Source organism: Polyodon spathula, chromosome 24 (assembly GCF_017654505.1).
Source record: "Polyodon spathula isolate WHYD16114869_AA chromosome 24, ASM1765450v1, whole genome shotgun sequence".
Taxonomy (NCBI): domain Eukaryota; kingdom Metazoa; phylum Chordata; class Actinopteri; order Acipenseriformes; family Polyodontidae; genus Polyodon; species Polyodon spathula.
In genome coordinates, this window is record NC_054557.1 from 4548170 (window position 1) to 4574459 (window position 26290).

Consider the following 26290-nt stretch of genomic DNA (forward strand, 5'->3'; position numbering starts at 1 on the left):
AGGCTGGACGTTAACCAGCGACCATGAATACTGCATGTGAACATCTTAACCGCAATGCAAATGAGGCTGATCTACATTCCTGGCTATAGAGCTTTTAACCTAATCTCATCTCAACGACAGGGGGCTGAATCTACAACAGAAGTACATCACACAGCAACGCCTGTTACATCAACAATTAGAACTGGTGACTGGCTGAGAGTCTAGTGGTGACAGCAGGACTGGGATGCTGTGTGGGAGGGCTCTCACCAGGCAGAGGCAGGCTGGAGAAGCTTGCTGTGAGTGCTTGACGCAGGGTTTCCAGGTGTTGCTGCAGCAAGGTATTGCGACTGCGCTCCTGCATCACATCCCCCTCCAGTCGCTCCACAGCGCCATGCATGCTCTCCACATGTTTCTGCAGAGCTGCATTGCGTTCCTCAAACTCCATGTTAGTCTTCCGCAGCTGCCGCAGCTCCCCCTCCCGTGCTGGGGAACCAAAAACATGACATGGTGTTAAAAATGTAAGAGGTAGACATTACTCCCAAGAAGCATAACACAAGTCCACTCTTGACAGTGGGTTTGTGAATAGGTACACAAGTTATCAGCAATACATTTATAAGGAACCTTTATTTGTAAAGCAAAAATGCAAAATGTTTTTTTCAGTTTCATGTAATTTGTAAGCTCTCTCTCTCTCTCTCTCTCTCTCTCTCTCTCTCTCTCTCTCTCTCTCATATGTGGTTTTAATTGTAAAAAAGCTAGTTGGTAGAAATAGAACAATTAAAAGATTCTAAAACAAAGGAGCTTTACAAGAAAAGGCCCTTCCTTCTGGATTATTTTTATTTACCCTTTAAACAGCCAACAGTCCTGTATCATGTTAGGACTATACAGGGGCAATAATTCCTGTAAGTAACTGGGTTTGTCCATTCAGGGTTAGTTAAAAGCAAAATCTTAAAATGAAGCCAAAACAGGAGTAATATGTTCTCTTTCTGGTTTTAGTCAGAATTCTAGCGACAGTGTTCTGAACGAGCTGTAAGCGACACACTATGCGTTTTGGAATACGAGAGAAAAGTGAATTACGAGAATAGTCTAAAAGCAAATCCTGCAAATGTTTTAACTTACTGTACTATTATTAACAGTCAATTCTAGATGACACATGTCTTTCAGCATCAGATAATAATAGGTCTAAATTTAGCTATATTTTTCAAATGTTAAAAGGATACATAACCCTAATAGGAGTCTCAAATGCAAGATCAGAGTCAAAGACGACACGCAAATTTCTAGTTTCAGTTCTGATGAGAGACTGCTAATGTCTAACTCAAGTAAACCAACATTTTTAGCTGGTTCTGAGAGCGCACTAGCATAACCTCTGTTTTATCAAAATTCAGCACTAAAAAGCTCTGCGGCATCCAACACTTTATTTCAGCAAGGCAAGCAGCTAAAACTTCTGCAGGGGTGTTATTTCCTGGCTTTAAAAGACAAATACAGCTTCATTTACTCCATGTCTGCGCAAAATGTCACCTCAAGTTAGCATTTATAACGAAAATGACAAAGGACCTAAAACAGAGCCCTGTGAAACACCGCAGTCACCTTCAGACAATGATGATTTCACCTCCCCAACAGAAACAATCTGAAACCTATCGGAAAGATAGGACCTGAACCAAGATAGGATTAGGTCGAAGAATGAGAGTAAAATTATCAAAACATGTTTTTAAAAAAGTAACAAAAAGAACAATTAGTTAATTGTGGAGTTAATACAGCCATTTCAATATCTTCTTTTAATTTCACATAAACCCCAAACTTAGTAAAATCAGTTATCATACCTTTGCTGTGGTTCAGAAACTCCTCAGTGAAGATTGGGATATCAAATACTGATCTCTCCTTGCCCTCTGTATCCCTCTAGGGGGAAACAAAAAGACACATTTCAGAGTGCTGTGCAAAGAAATATTAAAAGGCATCATTACAAAAACAGGATGTTTTCTAGGTGGTTTTCACAAAAAGAAAATTCTGTTTAGTGCATAAATCTTTAAATCAAATGCAAACTGTTTAAATTAAAGTAGCATTTAAAGTACTAGTGTGGTACTGTTTTTTTTTTTTTTTTTTTTACAGTTTCTAAATTCTTATAATCAGAGTTGAAAACATTTGACCATTACAATAGTATTCTTAGATTTATTTAGCATTAATCAAAACACAAGGTGTGTCAACAGCAGTACTGTATTATTTTTGCAATGACCCCCATGATGTCTTTTGTCTTCTTAGAGAATGCAGAGCGGATAAACTATGCTGAACTACTGTTAATCAAGTTTTATTGCTTACTTAAACTAGGGAGTTCTTACAGGAGGTTAAGATCCCATTGTCATTGCCTGGGTCAGTGACGCAGAGACATATGCTGGTGTGGCTGGTGAAGGAAATACCAATATTACAATGGATCCATTGGAGGAAAGGAACCCATGAGCCAGCAACAAGCAGAGGCAGTAAATGAGCACCTTGGGATTTTACATTAGACTAGACAGTGGTGATTACCTCACGGAGAGACTCGCTGGCAGCCTGCCGGACATCTGCTGAAGAAAAAAGGGTGTGAAACGTGCAACCTCCACATTTCTCCTTGCAGTATTTTAGTAATTGCCTGGTGGGACTCTTAAAATAATTTAAAATTTACAACCCTGTGAAAACATGTTGATTGAAATTTCAATCCGTAAGCATAAGAAAACTGTTAAACTGCACTTAGGAATTCTTTTAGTAAAAATGTTACCATGGTGAATCACCTCCTAGGATACTATAGGGTGTCGCAAAAGAAAGGGGTATTGAAGAAAGTAATTTCCATTTAAAACATTACAGTTCTGCTGCATTATGTTTTGTTTGTATGTTGCTTAATAGTCTTCTTTCATAGATTTCTTAAAATATTGATCCAGGACCCACAATTAGTTTACAGTGTGGTCCTTTTTTCTTTGTACACACTTCTTGTGAGCGAATCCTTATAGCTTTTATAAATATAAATAAGTACTGGTTGAATGAAGCAGAGCTTGAAACCCCATTGATCAGTGTTGTACAGTCACTGTATAAATGTACTGGCTGAGTCGTTTCCTGTGTGTTGCACTGTAGCAGAGTTAGAAAAGTATCATTAGTAGTGATATGTCCCCCGAATCACAAAGGAAACCCACTTGATACCTGGTTTGTGCTGCTTGACTTTCTGTTTCTCCTGCACCTTCCTGTTGAAATGTTTGTAGGCCTCAGTTTTCTGATACTGCTGCAGCTCCCTCATGTACCTCTCTTTGTCTCTCTCAGCCTCCTCGAGATAGTGCTGCCGACAGACAAGCAAAAATACTTGAATCCCACAGGGTATTCCAATCTAACTATCAACATAAACCTAAGCGGAAAATATATGTATTACTAAACTCTCTAAGGAGAGAAAATTTAGGTGTAGGAAAGTCATTGTGGCTGCAAAATGCTTCATTTTTTATTGGACAATAACCCTTATGAAACTAGATCAAGAGAACTGTAAAATACAGCTCACTGAACTTTTTTTTTTCCTTGGAGGACAGGTTCTTCTCTATTCCAAAAAAGGAAATACGCCCTTGGTTCATTCTGAACTACATATCCCAGTATGCCCCAGGGAGTCTGCTCACCTGCTTATCCTCTAGGGGCAGCTTGGTCCACTCATTGCCCAGCATCCTGGTGATCTCTGGAAAGGGTGCGTCTGGCCACTCGGCCCGCAGCTGTTCGCGCCTCTCGTTCATGAATCGCACATACCCAGTTAGGGGTGCTTTTGGGGCGTTGCTGTCCTTGATAGGCTTCTTCCGCTTCCGCCCTTTAGGCCAGCTTTGGCGCCGAGGTTTCTGCTGCAAGAACATAACAACACAGCGTCACCAGAAATGCAGGCAACAGCACCAAATGTGAAGATCTCAAAGTTCAAGGTGTGTATCATTTATAAGGTCGGGTTAAAAAAAGTGCAAGTAAAATGTTAATTTTTAATGTTCAATATATCAAGAAAATCAGCGGTGCCCACCTCAATAATTTGTCAGCTAGCTTTATACAGAGGATGCAATAGAACAATACAAGTACAGCAGCTATATTGCTGTCCTCACCTCCTCTCCATTCCTCTGCACCCTGCTCTCTGGGTTGCCACTGGTAGACTCTGTTGGCTGCGGACAGGCTTGTGAATTCTCCTCCATGGGCTCAGGCTGGCCAGGGGCCTGCGAGTTGCTCTCACTGCCAGTGGACCTGTGAGACAGGGTGGTGATGTCAGGGAAATACAGCATGACCAGGCAGAAAGCCTGTGCATGCATTCCCAAAAAATATATGCACCTCAATAAACAAGAAAACACATCCCCTGATGCACAGCACTGACTACATCTTGTAGTGACATAATACCGTATATGCTAAAAACAGCATCCAATCTCCACTGTCTGACCTTATTTATATTAGTGCCCAGTTTTACTGGCAAAAGATTAATACCCCCCCATTAATCTGAAATGATGTTACTTACAAGTAATTTTATTTTCTTATACACAATGAAACTAATTAAGTATTATTGACATATATTTAGTTTAGTGCTTGTTTGTAATAGAACAGCATTTTATTATTTCTCCCCCAAAAGGGCATGTTTATGTTATACAGTGCACTACATGAATGCACGGCATACAGTGCTTTTAATAACAAGAGTGAATAAATGACACTGTTCTGTTGTTTTGTATAAGCAAATGAGATGGCATGTGTTGTATGCATTACTTATTTAAATGCAACCCTGTATTTCTACTCAACTTATGCAGATATATATATCCAATGCTTCTTTACACCGCAGTGCTCTTCACTTCAATATAAAGTACTGTCAGAAACCAACACCTGCCAATAAACTTGGAATGAGGGAGAGGTAATGAATGTGAACAACAGAGCAGTTTCCTAATTAAAACAAAGAAACACGTCAATTGTGAAATGTTTTTAAGTGTTTTCGCTAGTTAAAATGATGATTCAGTTGAATTATTTCCACCTTTAGAAAAGTGTCTGCTTGTTTACATTCACCTCCACTAAATGCAACCCTCCCTGAGGGCTTCAACTACCCAGTAACTGTGTCCCTCCCGCAGCAGGACTGGTAAAATCACTACATTAAACACTACAGCATTCATGCACAGTATAGGAGGTTTTGAGATAGGTGTATGGCAAAAATTATATAGATTATAGAACCATTTAGCTTCACTGTCCATCCCATCATGTTTTCATAAAGAAAAAACTTGTCACTCACACAGAGGATACCTGTGTAAAACTGGTCTTTGCTTAATGGTTGTGATTTGTCTGCTAAATGCTAAGCTATCAGCATTCTACAAGAAGGGAAAGGACAAGCACTGTGGGATATAGTAATACATGCCTTGTCGCCTAGGACTGTAAATGAAACAAGTCTACTACTGGCATTTGTTTATCAGAGAGTTACACTTTTAGATGTTGGTATTTTTTGAACACATATTGTGATTGAATTTGGTTGGTCGTTCGTTCAGCTGCACAACAATTAACATACCCATTCAATTAGGTCAAGCAAGAGGCTGGTGTGAGTAACAAACACCTAAGGGCCAATGCACACCGCACGCGAACTAAGCAAAAGCAAATAACGTAAGCCTAAATACAGAATTAAGATTTTGCGGCGTTCACTTTGCTTGCGGTGTGCAATGATTAATTTAAATCAATAAGCTTATTCATGTGTTTTTGACTCCAATCTCCATGGGACCCAAAGTTTTTTTTTTTTTTTTTTCACTGAAATATACTGAGAAGCAGATAGGTGACTAAGGTCCCTAAGGTCATTCTGTCAGTGTAGCCCTGTTCTGGTAAATCAGTTACATTATTTTAAATCTATATGATATACCTAGATTTTTCAATTGTTTAAAATTAAATCATTTAAAGCATTTGATATATATATAATTTTAAACCACACCACTACTTTTTGGACCACTATACAAATAATGCAATTGACCGATTATACATAGAAATGACCTAACAGCATAGTGTTTTTTTTTTCTCTGTAACATGAATATGTGAATAAGAGCAGTACTGACATGTTCTATGAAATGGTCTATGAAACATATACAGGGTTTGAAGAAACATACAAAACTCCAGCCTCATGGACACATAGTAAAAATCAGTATTAGTGTAAAAAGAAAAAAAACAAAAACTCTGCATGATCACAAGTTTCTGCAAGTTCAAGTAACATCCATCCATTTTAATACAGCATTGTTTCAGATTAGGATAAAACTCATTACCAAACCTTATGCTTTGGAACCAAGAGCTTGTGCCAAGGAACATGTCTACCAAGTTACATCACAACTGGATCAGCATTTCCATGACATGCCAAAAAATTCTGATTAAATCAATATATTGTGTTCAAATATGTAATTTGTTTGTCATAATGATCTGATTGCCGTTGCCAATTGGATTCATATGTACATTGTTAATACAAATGATTTGAGACTATAGAAATGGTAAACATGTGTTTAGTATTATGCACTGATGACAGCAATTGGGCTGCTGAAACGTTTGCAATTTCGCACTTTTGAGCACTTTATCCACTTATTCTTTTTTGTACATGTGAGTATGAATAAGATTAAATATATTTCTGCTTTGGACTTTGTTTGATCTTCGTGTATATTTTGTAATACACATTGTGTGAGTGGCACAAAGACGGCTGTAGTGGGGACGTCAGACCAGAAGAAACACACAGTACTGCCAGAGGAAATGATAAATGGATGCGCTGCTGCGCGGTTCATTCTTTCCAGAAAATAAAACAGTTGTACAAAAACACTGAAACCAAAACAGGACACGGCACTTGCGGCCAAAATAAAGAGACAAACAAAACGAGTAGACACTAACAAAACAGGGTGGACGAACACTACACAAAACAAGTAAGGTGCTGGTCCTTCCAGCACTCGTAGCAATTGATATAATTTACGTTTCTCCTCTCTCTCTCTCTCCTGTTAGCCAAAGTCCTGGGCCAAGAACAGGGACTTTAAGGGGTTGATGGGCGGCAATGTTGCCAGTAGCCAGGCTGCTACTGGCCATGCTGTCAGCAGACGTGCTGACAGTGGGGCGAATCTCTCCTCCCGCTGTACCACTGGCAGCGGAAATGCTGCCAATGGTGCGGCTGTCAGCAGACTTGCTGACAGCTCCCAGACTGTCACCTTCAGCTGGGGCAAGTCCAGCAGCGGAAAAGCTGCTGGGGTTGGTGGTCTCCAGACCCCCCAAGATCTCCGGCAGCGAAACTGCTGCGGGGGAAGGTAGTCTCCTGACCTCTCCCCCCTTTATTGCTGACAGCTCCCTCTAGTGGGGCTCCGGCCACACTGACCCCTGTGGCCAAGCAGAGCCGACTGCGACCCCTGGCGAAGCAGTTCCAGCGACCCCAGGCAATGAAGAGCGGCTGGCAACCCCAGGCGAAGCAGTTCCAGTTTGCCCAGGCAATGCGGCACGGCGGGCAACCCCAGGCGATGCGGCGCGGCTGGCAACCCCAGGCGGCGCGGCGTGGCTGGCAACCCCAGGTGACGCGGAGTGGCTGGCAACCCCAGGCGATGCCAGGCAGGCATCCTTGGGCGAAGCGTGGCAGGCATCCTTGGGTGAAGCGAGGCAGGCATCCTTGGGCGAAGCGAGGCAGGCATCCTTGGGCGAAGCGAGGCAGGGAGTCAGGACAAGCTGGGGTGCGGGTGTTTGCCCTCTTCTCGGCCACTGTGGCCTATGCAAGGGCTGCTGAGGACCGCCAGCATCTAGTCCTGGTCCTTCTGGTGAAGGGAGAGGCAGTTCCTGCTCCTCTCCCCCTGATGGTGATGGAGGCAGAGGCAGCTGCAGCTCCTCTCCTAGTGATGGTGGGGGAAGTGACACCAGCAGGCATTCATCCTCTGCTGGTGGGGGAAGTGATACCAGCAGGTATTCATCCTCTGCTGGTGGACAGGAACCCAGCAGGCATTCACCCTCTGCTGGTGGACGGGAACCCAGCAGGCATTCACCCTCTGCTGGTGGACGGTGACCCAGCAGGCATTCACCCTCTGCTGGTGGACGGTGACCCAGCAGGCATTCACCCTCTGCTGGTGGACGGTGACCCAGCAGGCATTTACCCTCTGCTGGTGGACAGGGACCCAGCAGGCATTCACCCTCTGCTGGTGGACAGGGACCCAGCAGGCATTCACCCTCTGCTGGTGGACTGGGACCCAGAGGGCATTCACCTTCTGCTGTTGGACAGGGACCCAGCAGGCATTCACCCTCTGCTGGTGGAGGAGGCAGAGGCAGCTCCTGCTGCTCTGCTCCTTGTGGTGGAGGTGGCGGAGGCAAAGGCAGCTCCTGCTGCTCTGCTCCTGCCGATGGAGGTGGTGGAGGCGTGTAGTCTCCTGGCAACTGGTGCGGCTCTCCCTCACTTGCAGGGGGCTGGTGCGGCTCTCCCTCTCGCTCTGGGGGCAAAATCAGCAGGAATTCTTCCTCTGCTGGTGGAGGTGGGGACAGCAGGCATTCTTCCTCTGCTGGTGGAGATGGGGACAGCAGGCATTCTCTCTCTGCTGGTGCAGATGGGGACAGCAGGCATTCTCCCTCTGCTGGTGCAGGTGGGAAGGCACCCCTGGACGATCCATCATTAGTCAATAGGCAGTCTCCCTCAATCGGACTCCAGATCGGCCCATGACTTCTCTCTGGAAACTCTGCTACCTGAGCTGCAATTCCCTTTATCACTGCCTCCAGGTAGCAGAGGACCAACTCCACACCTTCCTTCAGGGTTTTGGGTGTGTGCTCTCTCCCCCAGGCCTCCCATCGCTCCCTGTCCATCAGCCACAGGACCCGGATGGCTATAGGCATGGACTGGGCCTCCAGCCCCGCATTTTCATTGATCCACTCCCACAGCTTGACGGCGTCTTCTGCCACTGCCCTTTAATATTAATTTTTTTCTCTGCAGTACTCCTCCTGGCCTGAGTTTTGGAGGCACTGTTGTCCCGGTTCTGACACCACGTGTCACAAGACGGCTGTAGTGGGGACGTCAGACCAGAAGAAACACACAGTACTGCCAGAGGAAATGATAAATGGATGCGCTGCTGTGCGGTTCATTCTTTCCAGAAAATAAAACAGTTGTACAAAAACTGACACCAAAACAGGACATGGCACTTGCGGCCAAAATAAAGAGACAAACAAAACGAGTAGACACTAACAAAACAGGGTGGACGAACGCTACACAAAACAAGTAAGGTGCTGGTCCTTCCAGCACTCGTAGCAATTGATATAATTTACGTTCCTCCTCTCGCTCTCTCCCGTTCTCCACTCACCGTACACACAACCCCGAGTGGGTGAAAACATGCAGCTTTTATGCATCTGTACCGTGACTCAATTGCTAATCAATCATTCAATTGGAGTCGCGGTACAACTGCACGTGAATTAAAGTGCAATTCCCCGTGCTCACATATTATTACGTTTTACTTGCACGTGAAGTGCTGTGCAATCCTCGTGCCTAAATACAAATATACATTTTAAACACTTGTGTTACACAGACCCGTTTATATCCTGTGTACCAATGGCTATACACCAACATTAACACACAACATAAAATACACACAGGGGCGGGCACTTTGCCACAGCGAGCAATAGACTTTTTTTTTTTTTTTTTTTTAAGTTGTGCGAGTGAGTGACAGAGAATATCTCAGTGAGAGCGAGAGGTAGAATGGAATTTAGCACAGAGATTATATTATTTTGTTTTACTTTGGCGCGGTCCTGTGCTATTTGAGCAAGAAGCTACTACCTGTGTGGAGCCTGCTTTCATTTTACAAGCAATGTTACAATATGTATGGGGGGGGGGAGTGCAGCATGAAAAAAAATCTCTTAAAGGGGGCGCAGCAAAAAAAGTTTGGTTAATCCTGCCTTAGGGGATAATGATCAAAAAGCATATTTGTAAATGCAGCATGAGACAGAGAACATGATATGTATTCATTGTGGAATCCTTACACGACAGGCAGGTTAATACTGCAGAACATGTCTCACTGTACTGTAGTCTTACTGTTCACTGTCCCAAGAATGGTTTTAGCAACAACAGCTACAATGGCACAGTCGAGGCCTGTTCTCTGCACAGTGCTCGCTTCTTAGTTAAAGTGTAGTTGTTTGGAATTTTAATTTGTGAAATGTAATTTTCAGATTAAATATAGCATTCTCAAAGTGATCTTTGGGTGCTGTACCTTTGGGAGCACTAGTATAGCACTGTACGTCTGTATGGGAAAAACTTGAAAAGTCAGTTTGATATATACCCTGATCCAGCATTGTTGCTCTGCTTCAAAATCTCTTCGTCTGCAAAGATGGGAGGCAGGCTTGAGTTCAGCATCAAATTCTCCATCCTTCTGCAAAGAAAAGTTTGAAAAACAATTACAAACCAATTTAATTTTCATGTTTTTGAAACTGAAAGCAACAATGTTAGATTTATTTTTACATAACACATATTCGGTTTTTACATTGCATCGTGACCTGCATACTTCGACACTTGTTGTCGCGTGACATGAGTGTACTGTTACACTGTAGTCATAGGCCTATGTTTTGGGGTCACCAGCCACCCCAGGTCAAAGGCCAAATAAACCACAGAGGGATGTAATTATTATAAGACTTTTAAGGAAGTATGTTTGTAGCTCTGACAAAGAGGCCCTGACAGGAAACAAGATCTCTGTGGGAACTAGGCTTTGATTTACAATGGTTAGAATGTGAGGAAAATTACAGGACAACTTGGCTCCCCAGTTGCATAGAGATGCTGCTGGAGTAACAGAATTGGCCTGCACAGAATTCCTAAAGGTGCTGATATCTAAACTGCAAATATTAAAGGTATGCAGTCATTGAAGATTCACTTAAAATACTTTTCATATAATTTAGCGACCTAGTAGAGAAATCAAAAGGCAATAACTGAGAACAAAAGACTACACAGTTAAATCCTTTGACCTTCAACCGGTCTATCCTACTGTATATGACTTTTGCCTCTTTATTTGTATTCTGGGTTCTTCTGCCCCATCACTACATCCATCCTTAATTCCATAATGGTTGAAAACATTACTCAGTATTAAAGTGCTAGACCAGTCACAATATGATACCTCATTTAGACAGCATGCATCGATTTCTCATCTCTGACCTATGACAGCTAAGGACTGTAAACTAAAATAATTAATTGCAAAACTTAGCACACTCCTCTTTACCAAAAGATCTCCCGTCAAATCTAATGTCCAGGTCTCTCTTTTTCTATGTGTTTCTTCAATATTTTTTTTTTCCTAAAAAAGTTACATTAGCAAAAATTCTAGAATAATGAAGTGCAGCTCAATCAAAGCTTGCCAAAAATAATTCCCTCAACACTTTCTTGGGGGAGTCAACTGTGGTTCCATGTGTGCAGAGAGTGTGGTGTTATTTCATTTATTTTTTGATAAAAATGTTATTTTATTTGGCAAAATTGTAATATTTTATGCACAATTGTTAAATATTGTTCAGGTGTATAGTAAAATGCAGTAGAATAGCTTATCATGCAGTTTCAATCAAATGTAGGTGAATTGTTTCCCAGATTTACAGTCATTTTCTTTTGCTTAACCCACCAGATGTCTGTGTTTAATTTCTCTGACCAGGCTGATTCACTTCCCACAGTCTCCCAGCCTCAGGGACATATTAAATACATTGCTCACAAACAAACAGGTCAACCAACAAACAGATGTAGAAACAGAAAGCATTAAACAGTGTAACAAAGAAAACATAAGAGTGTACAGTATGTAGAATACGGTCAATAGCAATCTAATGTTATGTACAACAATTCTAGAAAATTGAAGATGTATTCTTTCAGCAGAAAAATATGTCTGATAAAACTTAAAAGAAACTTTGACCTTTTTGCTGGAGAAACGCTGTTAAATAAAGAAATAAAATAACCCAGCTTAGATCCAGCCATACTGTAAGAGAGCTATATGTTTAGATTTTTAACTACTGGCCCATTGGGCCACTGAGCTAGTGTTTTTATTGGCCTGGATGCAATTTTATCTGGCCCAGTATATTTATATATTTTTTCATGATGGTTTTTATTTTCAGTATGTTTCTAACTGTGTATGGTACCAAAGGGAGCCTACATCTCAAAAGAAAGTGGCTAAACAAAGCCTTTCAATATATGTTACTTCAGCCATTTAACATGTACACAGCAAGTGCTAAAAGAAGTATGGTAATCCAAACTTGGGTAACATTGAAATTAAAAAGGTAATTTAACAAATATAAATACATACTAAATGTTAATCACAACAACACAGTGACTATAAGAAAAAGCAAGATACTTGGAGTTGGAAAGGAGTTATTTTTTTAACTCTGGACTGCTGTTCAATGTAAAACATCTACTGTTGACTTTCTGTGAATAGATGCAGTAAGGGTAACATTTGCACTGACCATTGAAAGTACAACCAAGTATATTTGTTTTGAATTATTTACAGGTTATTGAATAAACAAAGTAACTTGACTTAGATTCATCTGATGTCAGTACTTGACCGCTTGTTGTAATTAGTAAAGTTAAACTATTGTAATGTTGGAATGTACTTTCTATTTTGGCCAGGTTACAATGTTTACACTAAGATTACTTTATAAATATTATTTGTTAGAATTAAACAGGTGTAGAATATTTAGGTTGCTATATGATAGGTGTTATTTTATTCTGAATACACTACAGCAAAAATTATTATTTGTTGGTTTGTGCAATATTATCCTACTGTTGCTTTAATTGGAAGAGATAAGCGCTGCTCATTGAGTTCTGTGTATTTTAATTCAGTAACCAAAAGAAGAAAAAAAAATGTTCCTATGGAAATAGGTTACAGTGAAGAAATCTCGTTTTGGACATTGTGTGAACACTCCTAAATTTTACTGGCTTACACTGTTTTCGTGTCTGCTTGTGCACAAGCATTTGCCTTCTTGGTAGAGTAAGGGACCGGAGTTCGAGTAATCGAATACACAAAAAATGTTGCACCTTGTGTATAAATAGGAAACTATTCGAAATTCCCATCCCTAATCCTAATAATAAACACTATTAAAACAATATTCATAATACAAAATAATAACAATCCTACTCAGAGCGTTGTCGCTTGTGTAGCCTCTCCCAAGTCAGTGCCAATCTTGCTGAGTGATACCAGCGAGTCCTGGAAAGAACATGAATAGCATTTTTGACCTGAACACCTGAATCGGATCCCAAATCAAAAAGTTTGATTGCGTATCTGGGTATCCATCGGAACATCTTGCTATGTGACTAGATATGTAAACGAAATGTTGAATTCACAGCAAATAAAGCTGCTGTTGTATTTGTAAATCTGGGAAACTGACGCCAACAAGGCAAAACGTTACGTTTTTCTGTCATAATGAAGCCTCCACTCTAAATGTTCATCTTCTTTTCATAATTACATTCTTTATGATTTATTTATTTCAGCGCTTTCCTTTTGGCTTATTGGTTGGATAGTTGTAGAAAACACGACTTGTAAAAGATTTGCCGCGTGAACGAGTACCTACACAGCACGGTACGCAGTCTCAGATTCTAACTATACAACAAATATGATGTGCGGCGGGAAAGTTTGGATTAGTTCGTAGTTATGTTTTTAATAAATGGTTTGTAAATTAATTTTCAGCTTTTTGGCACACTGACCCATTTTCCTGGATTCATTAAATGGATGCCAAATGCACTAGATAAATGTAACCAGCCCAGTCGGGCCTGTGGTGCTTCATAACTACCGGCCAAACTGCGCTCTTTACCAGCCCCGAGCCACCGGGCCATGGTTAATGTCGAACCCTGTATAAGATACTGTAGTTTAAAAAATGTTTTTTTTTTTTTTTTTTCATTCACTGAAAATGTTGTTATTTAACAAGCAATTTGGTGTAGCAATAAGCTACAAGTTTGTTTTTGGTTTTTTTTTTAATCTGTCTTTTAAAACTCAGACATTAAAGAAACCCAGTGTCCAAGAGGCTATAAACTTCTTACACTTTTCTGAAGTTACTGTACTACAATGGTGGATATAAAAACAGCCCATGACATATACCTGGGCTTATTGTTTCTTAACTACAAATATGACCATGGGATAATTAGCAAGCTTTTCAAATTTGCAAATGACACAATGTTGGTGTGCTGGAAGAATTTGCTTGAATATTAAATAACGTAAAGTAAAAAAGTACAGTCGTTACCAGATCTCTCAAATCTAATCTCCACTATACAGCAATTCAAAGACAATCCATTCATCTGTTTTGGAGACAGTGAATTACCACAAGCAAAGACATTTTATAGAAGAGGTCAAGGACACCAACCACATTCCTGCATTTAGTTTCAGGTCAGTGAAACAAATAGTTTGAATGCATTTTGTAGTGGCAGGCACATAAACGGGTTATCGGTTCCTCACAGAGGCTGCTTAATTAAAAATATGTAAACATTTATTTAAGCCAAACTGATTACTGAATTAAGTACTGTAGACTTAATTAGACTGTCACCCCCTTGGGGAAGTGTGCTTTATACCCTCTGAATTTAGATACTATCTCATTTTCTATGTTTATAATCCTATGATATAGTACTAAATCATGCATTACTGTTTCTGCACTCGTGTATTCAGCATATTTTATCTCTGGAATTTCTGTATTGGGCCAGTGTAAAAATGATGAGTAGGGATTTGTTTGTTCTAATTCAGGGACACGCAACCCACAGCCGGTTTATCGTCTGACTGCGGCCCAGCGTATTAATTCCATTTCACTTGTGAATATCGTAATTTTTTTTTTTTTTTTTTTTTTTTTTTTTTTTTTATCTTTGTTTGACTTGCTTTTTCAATTTTTTCCGCATAAAAAGCAGCACACCATTTTAATTCGTACTGCGGAGGGTAATTGCTTCTCAACTTGTCTAGTCTTCCTCTCCTTTCTTAAATGCACAAACCCGCTGCATTGAAAGAACCCATTCCCAACATAAGGAGTTTGTTTTTAAATTGTTTTGTATATTTTTGTTTGTGATAAAATTAACAGTAATCCTAAGGGAAATTGCCCCCCCCCCCTCTCTCTCTCACCTATGTATATTGCAGCTAAGGGTTAAGTTTTCTGAATATGCGGCCCATGATAAAAGTTTGGTTGCGCACCTTTGTGCTAATTTCTTCCTTCCTATCTGAGGCAATTTAAGGCAGCAGGGTGGGGGGTGAATGGTTGGTAATTTTCTTACTGGCCTAACTATGGAAATTCTGCTTTGCTCAGAGACAGTCCAAACCTAAAATATGCTGGAAACGTTATTAAACGTGCCAAATATCCATAAGTACAGAAACAGTAGTGACTGGTGATTAATAACACCTAATACTGTATAACATTCAGATAAAACAAAATACATACTAAGTAAGCAATAATAACAGTACAAGGTATCCGTTTAATACACAGTGATTAAAAAACAAGTAGGGTTGGCCTGCTCCCCAAAAGGCATTCAATACAGGTAGCAACTACTAGAGTTTCCGCATTGTTGGAATACAAAGTAAAACCTGTGTTTAATAGAGTACCCTTAGTTGTTATATACAATCGATCACTACGACCTCTCTGCAAAATCATCAGAGAACTACACCCAATTTTAGCTGAAGATTTCACCCTCTCCAGTATTTTCTTTGAAATTCCTCTCCTATCCTACAGACAACCACCTAACCTATCCCATCTTATCATCCAGCACAAACTACCAACTGATTTAAACAATGCACACATTGGAACTAAACCCTGCAATATCAACAGATGCAAAACCAGTCCCCATATCTCTACACAGAATACCCTCCTCACAGCACAAGGGAAACTTAAGATAAAAGGCTAATTTCCCGGCTCCGATGGGACAGACATAGGAGAAACCAAACAACATCTTCGGACAAATATTAATCTACACAGACACATCAGCATCAAAATTACCAGCTCTCCATTCTTTGCATGATCTGAATTAAAGGGCAATTTCAAGAACACACAAGATAGGAGAACTTGGGAACTTAAACTTATAAAACTTCCTGGACTCAAAAAACAAAGGACCCAATAGAGATACTGTTTTTTCTACCTCATTACAATTCATAATACTTGTCATTGCATATATATTTACACCCCCTCCCCCTTCGTTATATCACCCCTCTCTATACTGCAGACTCAGATATATCGCAGTCCTGGAGTTGGCTCCCCATTTTTATGTGCCTTAGCTGCAATATACATAGTCCATTTCACTTAGAATGACGGTTTGTTTTGTTTTGTACTGCACATCACAAACAAAAATATACCAATTAAAAACAAAGCATTAATATGGTAGTGTTATCATATGCACACGCATTGCACAATAACACAAACCAAATTAAGTATCTACTCGGTTTTTATTTTAGTCAATGAGGTATTCACTTATGGCAGCAATGCACTAGCAAAAGTCACAGGACAGTGACGTCAGCTCCCTAGCAACAAGTTGGGAATGGATTATTTCAATGCAGGTTTGTGCATTTCAAAAAGGAGAGGAAGACTCATGAAATGAATTAGAGACTTACCTTCCGCAGTATGAATTAAAATGGTGTGCTGCTTTTTATATGAAAAATGAGAAAAAACAGGGTGTAGAGGATTTATATTGGAGCCTGACGTCCCCAATAAAAACGAGGGAGTGGTTGTACAGTATTTGTTAGCCTATTTGTTTTTCTATGGGTCTCTTGCTATATCACGGCCCTCGATATATAGCGGATTTATTCTGGACCCCAATATTTATTTTTTTATTTATATCTATGTAGGTGTATGTATGTGTACATTAGAACTGTAGTGATTTAAAAAGGGTTACTTTTATTAAAAGTTCTGATGCTACCTTTGAATGTAAACATCAATCTCTCTTTCCTACTTTCACCTGAAGAAGACACCTCTGAGGTCCTGAAAGCTTGTGATTAAGTATTGTTTAGTTAGTCCAACAAAAGGTATCACATCTCCTTTTCCTTGTCTATCGTCTCTGGACTAATATGGCTACCATTTCACCTATCAATGCTACAGTGTCAGAAATTCATCCCATGACCATGTCAGGCCTGAAAAATGTAATTTTACAGTCCCCAAAATGTATGGTTGACAGATACCCCCCTACCTCTGGACAGTGGAAATCCTGGGTATGCTCTTATAGTACCCCTATGTTACTGTACCCAATGTAATTTGCTGTACTGCCTATGAATTTATCAATCGATAAACAGAGAACTTCAGCTACAACGCATTTAATCTAGCACCTTTCAGTATTAAACGAATCACAAAAAAGCAGGAGTCTAAAAAGGCAATTCTACAAAATAACATGAATTGCCATTTTATTTAAAGGGGGGTAGGGGGGGGTCTCTTTCTGAGGCTGTAACCAAAAGGTGTGGACAGTTTAACCAGAATAGCAGGTAAAGAGGAACTGTATTGAACATTAAGGGGAGAGGGGAGTTTCGTAGCAATAGAAGCTTGAAGTTCAAACTGAAACCAGCTCTGCTTTCTCATACAAATGGTATGCGGCTGGGTCTATTTAAGGCTTCCAAATATTTACAAAGCAGATCAGCTTGGTCCCTTGAAGCAGGTGCTGGGGGTGGGGGTGCATTTTGGAAAAACGTTACACTTTTATTCTGCTGGGATGACACCCAGAGTGATTCCTCTATGTCTCGGTGTGTCTGCTTGCCAAGGACCATGTTGTCCTCATAAGTAACATGAAAAATATCCCAGTTTACTGGTTCAACATGTTGGATGATGATATAAGGGGATGTGTATCATCAAAATACAACAACATTGGTTTTGAAGTGCAAGTGGAGAATCGCTGCTCTGCATGTCTCCATTACAGTTTGTTGTCATAATATTCTGCAGGTTTCAGGTTGCAAGTTCCATGGTTGCTAAAAAGCCAAGTGGCCCTTTTTGGTTTTTAACCTCTCTATATCTTGACAGTACTACAGGTAGTCCAGATATATATGGGTATGGGTATTGGATATTGGTTTAATTTCCAACTCTTGATAATGACAATCTAAACTACTATAAACTTCACTTATTCGAAGAAACTAAACCACAAGAACTCAGTACAATACCTTATTTGTCTCCTGGCGATTGCCACTATTGCAGTTTTAGCTCAGCAACACATTAGATCAAAAATGAGGCTAGGTGTGTTTTGTTGATTTGCCAGCACACCACACCTTTTTTCTGTGGTTCAGATTTTTTTTTGGCTTATTTTTGATGTTGTCCAAAAAATGAACTGACCAGTTATTTCTAGTATTGCCCGAAAGTACTCTTCAGGATTACTGATGATGGGTTGAGGCATCCTCATTGCTCAAATCAAATAATAGCACAAGTGGGAATCGTAGTGCAGTGTGTATCCTAATTGCAATAAAATACAGTAAACTGCACCATGAACAGATTACAATACGTGAATACAAAATAAGTAATAGTATCTGGTGTACATTCTGCGTTAAAACCTTGGTTAAACATTTTTTTAAACCTACAACCAGAAATCTAATAAAATGAAAAAAAAAAAAACAGATTTCACCAATAGTATTTTACATTTTGCACAATAAAACTAACATATGTAAATGACATATCAAGTTCCATGTCAGACAAGTAAACTGCAAAGCCAGCATTATTGGTTTCTAGTTCAGAAATATTAACAGTGTTCCTATAATTTCCTATTTAAAATGGTACAAGAACTGCACAGGTTCAGAAGAGTAAATCTGTGTGTTTCAAGCTTATTACATTGTGCTTGATGGTAGACACAAAAAATCTAAATGTGGCTTTTACAATTTTGGACTGGCAAACCTCTGCAAAACAATCACTATAAAAAAATGAAATAACTGGCAAGCTTAGGGATTGCATTATAGAAAACATTAGTAGCTGTGAAAAAAAAAAAAAAAAAAAAAAAAAAAAAACACTGCTGCTAGAAAAGACACCAGCCATGTTACCGTGCGAGAGAAAGCTACAACAATAACTTCAAAATGTCCTTTTCAGGTTTTAGCACATTTGGAAGCAGACTTCTAGATTATCTTGTAAACATGTAATCTCTATATCTAAATATATCTAACATATATAAAATGTAAGTGTGAAGTTCACAGAATGACAGCCAGACAGACTCTACATACCCCAAGAGTATTAGGTTTGCTCAAACAATTCAGCTATACAGTGGCATTGGAAAGTTTTGTCTGAAGTGGAGAAGCGGTGCTACAGATACTCTGGGCCATATTCACAAAACTTTTACTGCCATGTTACTGTAAGTTTCTAAAAAAAAAAAAAGTGCTGATGTAGCAAAGCTTCAAATAAAGTAAAAAGACTTTGCAGTTTTTCTTTTAGCACTATATAGAACAAACTGTGTTAAATGCTTTGTGAAACTGACCCTGTCTTTGTAACAATGAGCAGATAGACAGCTGCCATACTGTATATCCCCAGATTATGACACACTCAATGAATGGTGCTATAGGAGGTCCTTTGCAAGTTTCAGCCCAAATTACTGGCTATATAAAATGACACAAAGACAGTTGGAGAGACAAACAGCCTACATAGAACCCGAGATTATGATAAAATACGACCTGCTGAAGAAGGTCCTAAGTATGTTTCTTGACAATTGGTTCTCTAGATGCAAAACTATAAAGTGGCATATGCCCACCTCCAATATCTCCCTGCATATTCTTGAAACTTGCACTTCCAGTGTTAATGGCAAACTATCCAGACAAAATCCACTAGGGCCTGGGGGAGAGGGGGTGGGGTTCATTCTACTACCACACACAAAAAATGTACCGGCCAACTCAAGGTCAACAGACTCTATATAGGACACACGTAAAATGTCACAAGACCTCAACAGAGCAGCTTATGTCATATACAGTATAATACTGCCAATAGGACTACTATTTCATGGTGTCTGAGATATGATGCAATAGGCTTTATTAGTGTGGCAGCAGCAGCTTTGCAAATTAATGACACAAAATAGTTTATTATTCTCGTACAACACCAATGATGGAAGCTGACAAAGTAATTCACTGAGAGAACCAGCTATTAACCTTATATATATATATATATATATATATATATATATATATATATATATATATATATATATATATAATGCATAGCTCATCTGGGACCGTACCTGGCAGATCCAGACAGGATGACTAGAGAAATCCAGTGCTAAAACTAGAGTAAAAATACAAAATAATAGCAATAAACATACAGAATTTATAAAATGTACCACAGCATAGAACGCTATGGTAAATGTACCTGACAGAGTTACCATAGTAATATATCTATTTGTTTATATTTAAGCTGGTATACCACATTGCTTTTCATTCAAAGACAACAGAACTTTCTTGAAAAACCGCAGAACAATCTCCATACATACGGTCACCAAAACAAAGAAGAGTACGGAATCAATTAACGGTTTTCCGGTGGACACAGAATTCAATTCTGTATTTCATCTGTGTTATATATAACATGTTTTGACTATATCCTCTTGTGACACGTCCACACCACCGCCTCAATAAGCACCCGGGTACACCCCTTTAATACAACCACACTAACCTGCAGCTCCTGGAGTCGCTTATTGAAGGGGGTTCCACAGACTGCAACAATGGGGTGCACCCGGCGCGATGCGGTCACGACAACTCGCATAAACAATACGTAAACTTCATATATCGATCCGCAGTTCATTCCGCACTATCATTATTTTCTAATAGATAACTTTATAAAATAAATAAGTTAAAATTGAAAGTAAAAGGCAGAACTTACATTGCATCCTAGTAAAGAATAATGAATATTGTAAACCTTTTTGGCGACCTACGTTTATCTGCGGATGGACATCGTTTGACGCACTCCAGGAACTGTGCCTGGCGTTAAAATGAATGACTAGTCGCTGGTGGCGAGTCATATGTTCGCGTGGAATGCAGGGAGATGTAGTATTTTAAAAAATAAAAAATAAACAAAGTGGCGACTCAATGATTGTTTTAAAAATATGTTATTGTCGACGTTTTTTTACAATAAAATGCAAAGTATAAGTGGAGCATCAAAGTATTTGCCCATGCTATTGATGTTATTATTTTTTATTAATACTACCGGACTAATACTAAACTTTCATTAACAACCGTTTAGTGGTTTGTATTGTATGCTTTCTATTTCCAGCTGGGGTTAGACCTTACTGCATGTAGGCAGATAACCAAGTTTCATTCTGTAAGCACCCAGGAATGCTGCGTCTCAGCGACCAGAATAGAATTTTATGAAATGTAATTCCGATAGCAAAACTCGTGTAAACACTCTTCTTGCAGCAATCTGGACATGTGATCTACTAAGCAGGATGAAAACATCTTTAACATTGTAGTGTAGCGCAAATAGCTGTTAGATGTAATGTACTTTCACTGTGCTACGCTATTGTCATGCAATGCCACACTAAAGTTTGCCCCAGTTTGCCCTAGTCAGTGGCATCTCCTAAAACTTACACGATTTTACAATCCATCTTTACAGTGCCTCTTTTGATAACACATATGGCTGCTCGTTTATTCTGGCTTGGTTATTTTTGTACATCACATAAAACAATACGATTTTAACATGTTACAATAAGGAAAAATGTGTTTCCGCAACATGTACTTAATACTGATGGACAGTCTGTCGATGATGTCAATGTCTGTGGAATTTTTAAATGCTATGGAATACACACATTTAGAAAACAGAAGGAACACAAGCTGATTTTCAAACTCGCACTTCGGAACTGTTGGGGATGAACATTCTAACATCAAGCGCCGCTTGGCTTTATTTGAAATTAATTCTTAAAAACAAACAACTCACTGAACTTCGTAGCATTTTAGACTCTTATGTCTAAAATGCCCTAAATACTTTTGTATTTATGTTGTTTTTTGTGGCGTTGCACTAAACAAACAGGTTTTTTTTTTTTTTTTTTTTTTTTAATGTAGCACTGTAGGATTTTCATTTTGAATTGTTTTCATTTTAAACTGCCTCCCGTGTTCAAGAATGCAGAGTAACTGAAGTCCTAAGATCACAGGACTTCATGCTTTAGCGGCACCCGCAGTGATTTAATACTAAGACGGCCTAGCGGTATAAGTACAGAGTTTAGGATACCCCTGTAAATATCCGTTTTAAACCCTCTAAAATACCATTAACATTTGAAAACATGTAACTTTTTGGGGGCATACTGTAAATCAAGTTAAAGAATTTAAAGAAACTGATCCAATTATATTAACCCATTGAGATCTGGAGGTATTATGACCGTCTAATCTAACCAAAGGTACACTATTTTGATAAATTATAGTTACAAGTAGTCTAACCAACCCATTTGTAATCTTATTATCCACGGCAGTATAGATGATAAGCCTGCTGGAACTGGTATAGCAATCAGTGCAAAAACACAGCGACAGCTGCAGAATATAACCTTTAACCTAACACTAAACCCTAAATTATAGTTCAGAGGTTTGTGTTGCATCTGCAATAAATAAAAGTACAACAACGCAAAATGTTACATACAACTTTTTTTTTAAACCAGTTTTTGTCTGACAGGAACATTTAGCATGCTCTCCAGCTAACTATAAAAGGATGTATTTTTATTCCATAATTCAAATAAGGATTGTTTATTTTTTAAAGTTACTAACAGTTACTGCACGCACTTTATCTTCAAGCGCGCACCCATCGGACAAGGCGCGTCACCGCCCTTGCCCAGTGGTAGCGAGCACTGCGGAGCTGAGGCGGCTTGTGTTTGTAAAAGTGTGACTGTTGTGTGGAAGGCATAGTGTTGGGGTGGTTATTCAAACCTATTGCATTTATCATTATTGTACAATATACACGGAACCACGGGATTGTTGCTGTTAGGGGGAATACATGCGTCGGAGATACAGAAAATCCAGGAAGGTAAGAAAAGTATTTTTCAAACGGGAAAGTTTTTTTTCCATTGCACACTGGGAATTGAGTTTACGCTGTGTGACTGCCAGGGCACGGTGTTTCTGTGTTGTATTTGCAATCCAATTTGTTTTATCTCAGTGGATGGCCATATATATTGCAAATTGCACGTTGGAGTTAGTAAAATGATTGGGATCAAATGTGAACTGTCTGGAGTCGCTGTCTAGTCAGTCTACTTCGTGACTATTACTATTCTAAACTCACGTACTATCAGTTTACACATTTTTAAAGATAGTTAAATGTTTGAAAATAATATATGTGGAATGTTGTCTTGCATGATCTGTGTTCGAGTGACACGAGTTGTACTTTAAAATAATATGGTGTATTATAACATCCAAGTTTTTTTTTGTTTATATTGTATTATATTATATATATATATATATATATATATATATCTATTTCGGTATGTATTTCGGAATAATTGTTTTGGAAAACGGAAGCTATATAATTAAGAGATGAAGTCAAACATTATCCAGGAACACTTTTCAGTTTAATTAATACTGCGAATGTATAAAATGGTACTTGATTTCTATTGATCTGGACACGCTACCCGGACTGTCGGTATTTTAGGGGTGGTTCCCCCCTGAATACGTCAAGCATTTTGGACTACCAGATCTAAGTAACATTTTAGTGGTAATCGGGGTCTGGCAGTGTTAACTAGGTGTTGTATAGTTGATTAGTTGTGTAGTCTCAGTATGTGAAGCCACCTGTTGAAGAACAAAAGGGGCAGTGAAATGTTTGGTTCTTGAAGGCAAAAACTACCGTTACCTGTATATTATTGGTATTAAAAAATGCTACAATACGGCATCTGTTTATATTTATGTTTTTATATAATATATATATATATATATATATCTATATATATATATATATATATATAAAATATATTATATATATATATATTATATATATTCTATATATTATCTATAAAATTTCATTGCAATATCTTAAATACTTCAGGGGTGAATATGAAACAGAACACCCCTTTGTTTGTGGGGTAAAAACACCCCCCCGATATCGAAGCTCTAGGCCAATATAGCCAGGTGACCAGAGCTACCATTCAACCTGAAGAACAGGAATGAACTGGTTGTGCTGCTGTCCTAGGTCTAACATGCCATGTATGTTCGCTATCTGATGCATTCCTGGGTTTATGCGGGATAGTTCCCAGACAGAATTCAACCCATGTGTGATACATGACTATGAAACAATAATTATCTTCCTCTCAGAATGCATGACCCTGCCAAGGGATACAGTGAAGTTTCCATAAGTTCCTGAGTTTAACTTTATCACTTACTGTTTTGCAAACCCCAAAACCTGGATTTCTGTGGAGGTATCAGATTATGAAGGAAGTGAAATACGTTATTTAGCCTGTGTTAGTGAGAGTATTATGAGGGAACTGAAGTACGTTCTTTAGCCTATGTTATTGAATGTTATCTTCCTTGTTAACTAATTAAATGTAATGGTAGTCAGACTGATTAACTAGATGGATTGAGCATGACCATGAAAGCATTACAGGCTGGCAGCTTTTTCACAACATAGGTGCTGATCTTGGCTGGAATTCATACAGACCAGTCCCAGTTTTCTGTCAGCACCTCTCTATACAGCGAGGTCAATACAGCCTCTGATAATAAGCCCTGTTCACACTTTTTTTTTATACCGACATCATTGAGGAACAGTATCGCAACATCTGTTCACACTGCAGTGGTACTGTGTGGTGTTATTTTGTGGTACATGTTAGAAAGTGGTACACTGTGTACTGAGCTTGCCTGGGCATGCATAAATGATTTTAGCTCAGAAAACAAGGAAACGCCCATCTGAAAGGGGTACAATGTACTGAGTTTGGCCCTTAAAGTTATTTTTTAATATAATTTTTTTCACAATATGTAAATATATTTGATTTTTTGGGTAAACTACAGTTTGTCTTCATAGTGATTTGTGCAATAGTCAATCACGGCATTGGCAGTGTACCATTTTCTGACGCTACCTGGGTCATGTTTTGGTATGCGTACCACATTCTGATGAGTTACCTATATCTGGCCCTACACCGGTATACTTGTATCGATACGAAACCCAGACAAGACCCAGTTTAGTACCGTTACAGCTGAGCTATGACTCGAAACAGTTTAAGTGTAGACAGGTGGATCGGTGTGACGATGGCATGAGTGAGTTTGAGGCACGTGCATGCTTACAGTACACCAGATATTCTATACCAAGATTCTCAACTCTGCCTTTACTTCCCTCATGCTTATTTTATTAATGTATTTTTTAATTTTATTTAGTTAAGTTACAGTAGTAAGTGATTGAAGTGAAATTTGAATAAATGGTTACAAATGTAAAAAACTAACAACTAATGTCAAGAAATCCAAGTTTTATAGTTGCACCAGTCTACTCTGAACTGTGTGAAACACTCATCTCTGTTTTCTGCGCACACGCCATCACTGGTACTGCGTTCAGAAAAGTGCATTTTTCGTGTAGATTACGGTATGACATCATTACCACGTGTTATGTTTTATGTCAAGACGCCCTGGTAAAATAAGCTTCACACGTTTGTTATATTTTGAAACGTTGTTAAAATAAGCTCTATGCAGCTCAGTCCAACACCGCTCCTTTGACTTAATAGGAAATCTTCTCCCGAAGTCTGTATATCCCACAACCCTTTGCGCACAGTGTGATGGAGGGCCCCCATAGAGAATCAGTGGAGTTGTGTGTTATAGAATATCTTTTGTGTCTTTAAAAGTGCATCAATGTAAACCAATTTAATTTTGGACAGGTATCTCGCAACAAATTTGGCCTTGTACTGGTGTGGAACACTGAGTTAGGACAGAAAGGTGTATTGTATCGGTAGTTTCAGTTTAGAATATAATTTGACCAGAATCGTTACCGATACAAGTATGAACAGGGCAATGCTAGTGTCCTGGGCAAAGCTTAAAAGATTGAATTGTTGCCTACGTTTGTGTCTTTAATCCAGTTCCAGAAATTGAATTTGTCAAGTAAAATGTAGCTGATTATTTACGGCAGAGCTGGATAATAGAAATTAATTTTAACACACTATACCAAAGAATCGCAGCAGAGGACATAACAAACAATTGTTTTCAGGACTTCAAATTTTTAAGCATCAAGTATTTCCTTAGCTACGGATTTGACGCATTGCATTGTGGGACAATAATTATATACACAGAGTAGTTGGTGCCAACTCATCGACTAGCAAAATCCAGTTCTTGTTGTTATTAGACATTTTACTAGAGAGCTTTTCTTGAGTTTGAATTCCATTTTTGTTTTGGTCTTACTTTGTAAACACTTAATGTGTGAATAATAAAATGGTTAAAATTGTGTAAAAGTCGGTCCAATTAGACAGAGTTTCAGCAGTTTTGAAAATGGCCTGTGCACATAAAAAAAAAAACAAAACAAACAGCTGCTGTAAAAGGCTCTCCTAAAAAGCTGATTTTAATTAATTTAA

The 26290-nt window shown here is 39.1% G+C and overlaps 2 protein-coding genes across 5 annotated transcripts in view; one reads left to right on the forward strand and one right to left on the reverse strand.

The window, feature by feature from the left end:
- Positions 1-375: 375 nt before the first annotated feature.
- Positions 376-20642, reverse strand: LOC121298959 (high mobility group protein 20A-like). The gene is made up of 7 exons (XM_041226343.1): positions 20455-20642; positions 10215-10304; positions 4059-4194; positions 3600-3812; positions 3142-3274; positions 1797-1872; positions 376-462 (listed from the first exon to the last, which is right to left on the reverse strand). The coding sequence occupies exons 2-6, from the start codon at positions 10298-10300 to the stop codon at positions 1838-1840; spliced, it is 603 nt and encodes a 200-aa protein (XP_041082277.1). The 5' UTR covers positions 10301-10304; positions 20455-20642; the 3' UTR covers positions 376-462; positions 1797-1837.
- Positions 20643-22592: 1950 nt separating this feature from the next.
- LOC121298927 (inactive tyrosine-protein kinase PEAK1-like) overlaps positions 22593-26290 on the forward strand; it is a 73972-nt gene continuing 70274 nt past the window's right edge. For all 4 annotated transcript variants that reach the window (XM_041226258.1, XM_041226259.1, XM_041226260.1 and 1 more), the window contains exon 1: positions 22593-22785. The gene's annotated coding sequence lies outside the window, so the exon portion shown is untranslated. The remainder of the gene's footprint in view (positions 22786-26290) is intronic.

Coding starts and splice junctions, on each gene's coding strand:
- LOC121298959 (XM_041226343.1), bottom strand. CDS start 10,300: ATGGAGAATTTGATGCTGAACTCAAGCCTGCCTCCCATCTTTGCAGAC. Junction 3,813..4,058: donor TGCAGAGGAATGGAGAGGAG/GTGAGGACAGCA, acceptor ATGTTCTTGCAG/CAGAAACCTCGGCGCCAAAG. Junction 1,873..3,141: donor AGTCAAGCAGCACAAACCAG/GTATCAAGTGGG, acceptor GTTTCCCCCTAG/AGGGATACAGAGGGCAAGGA.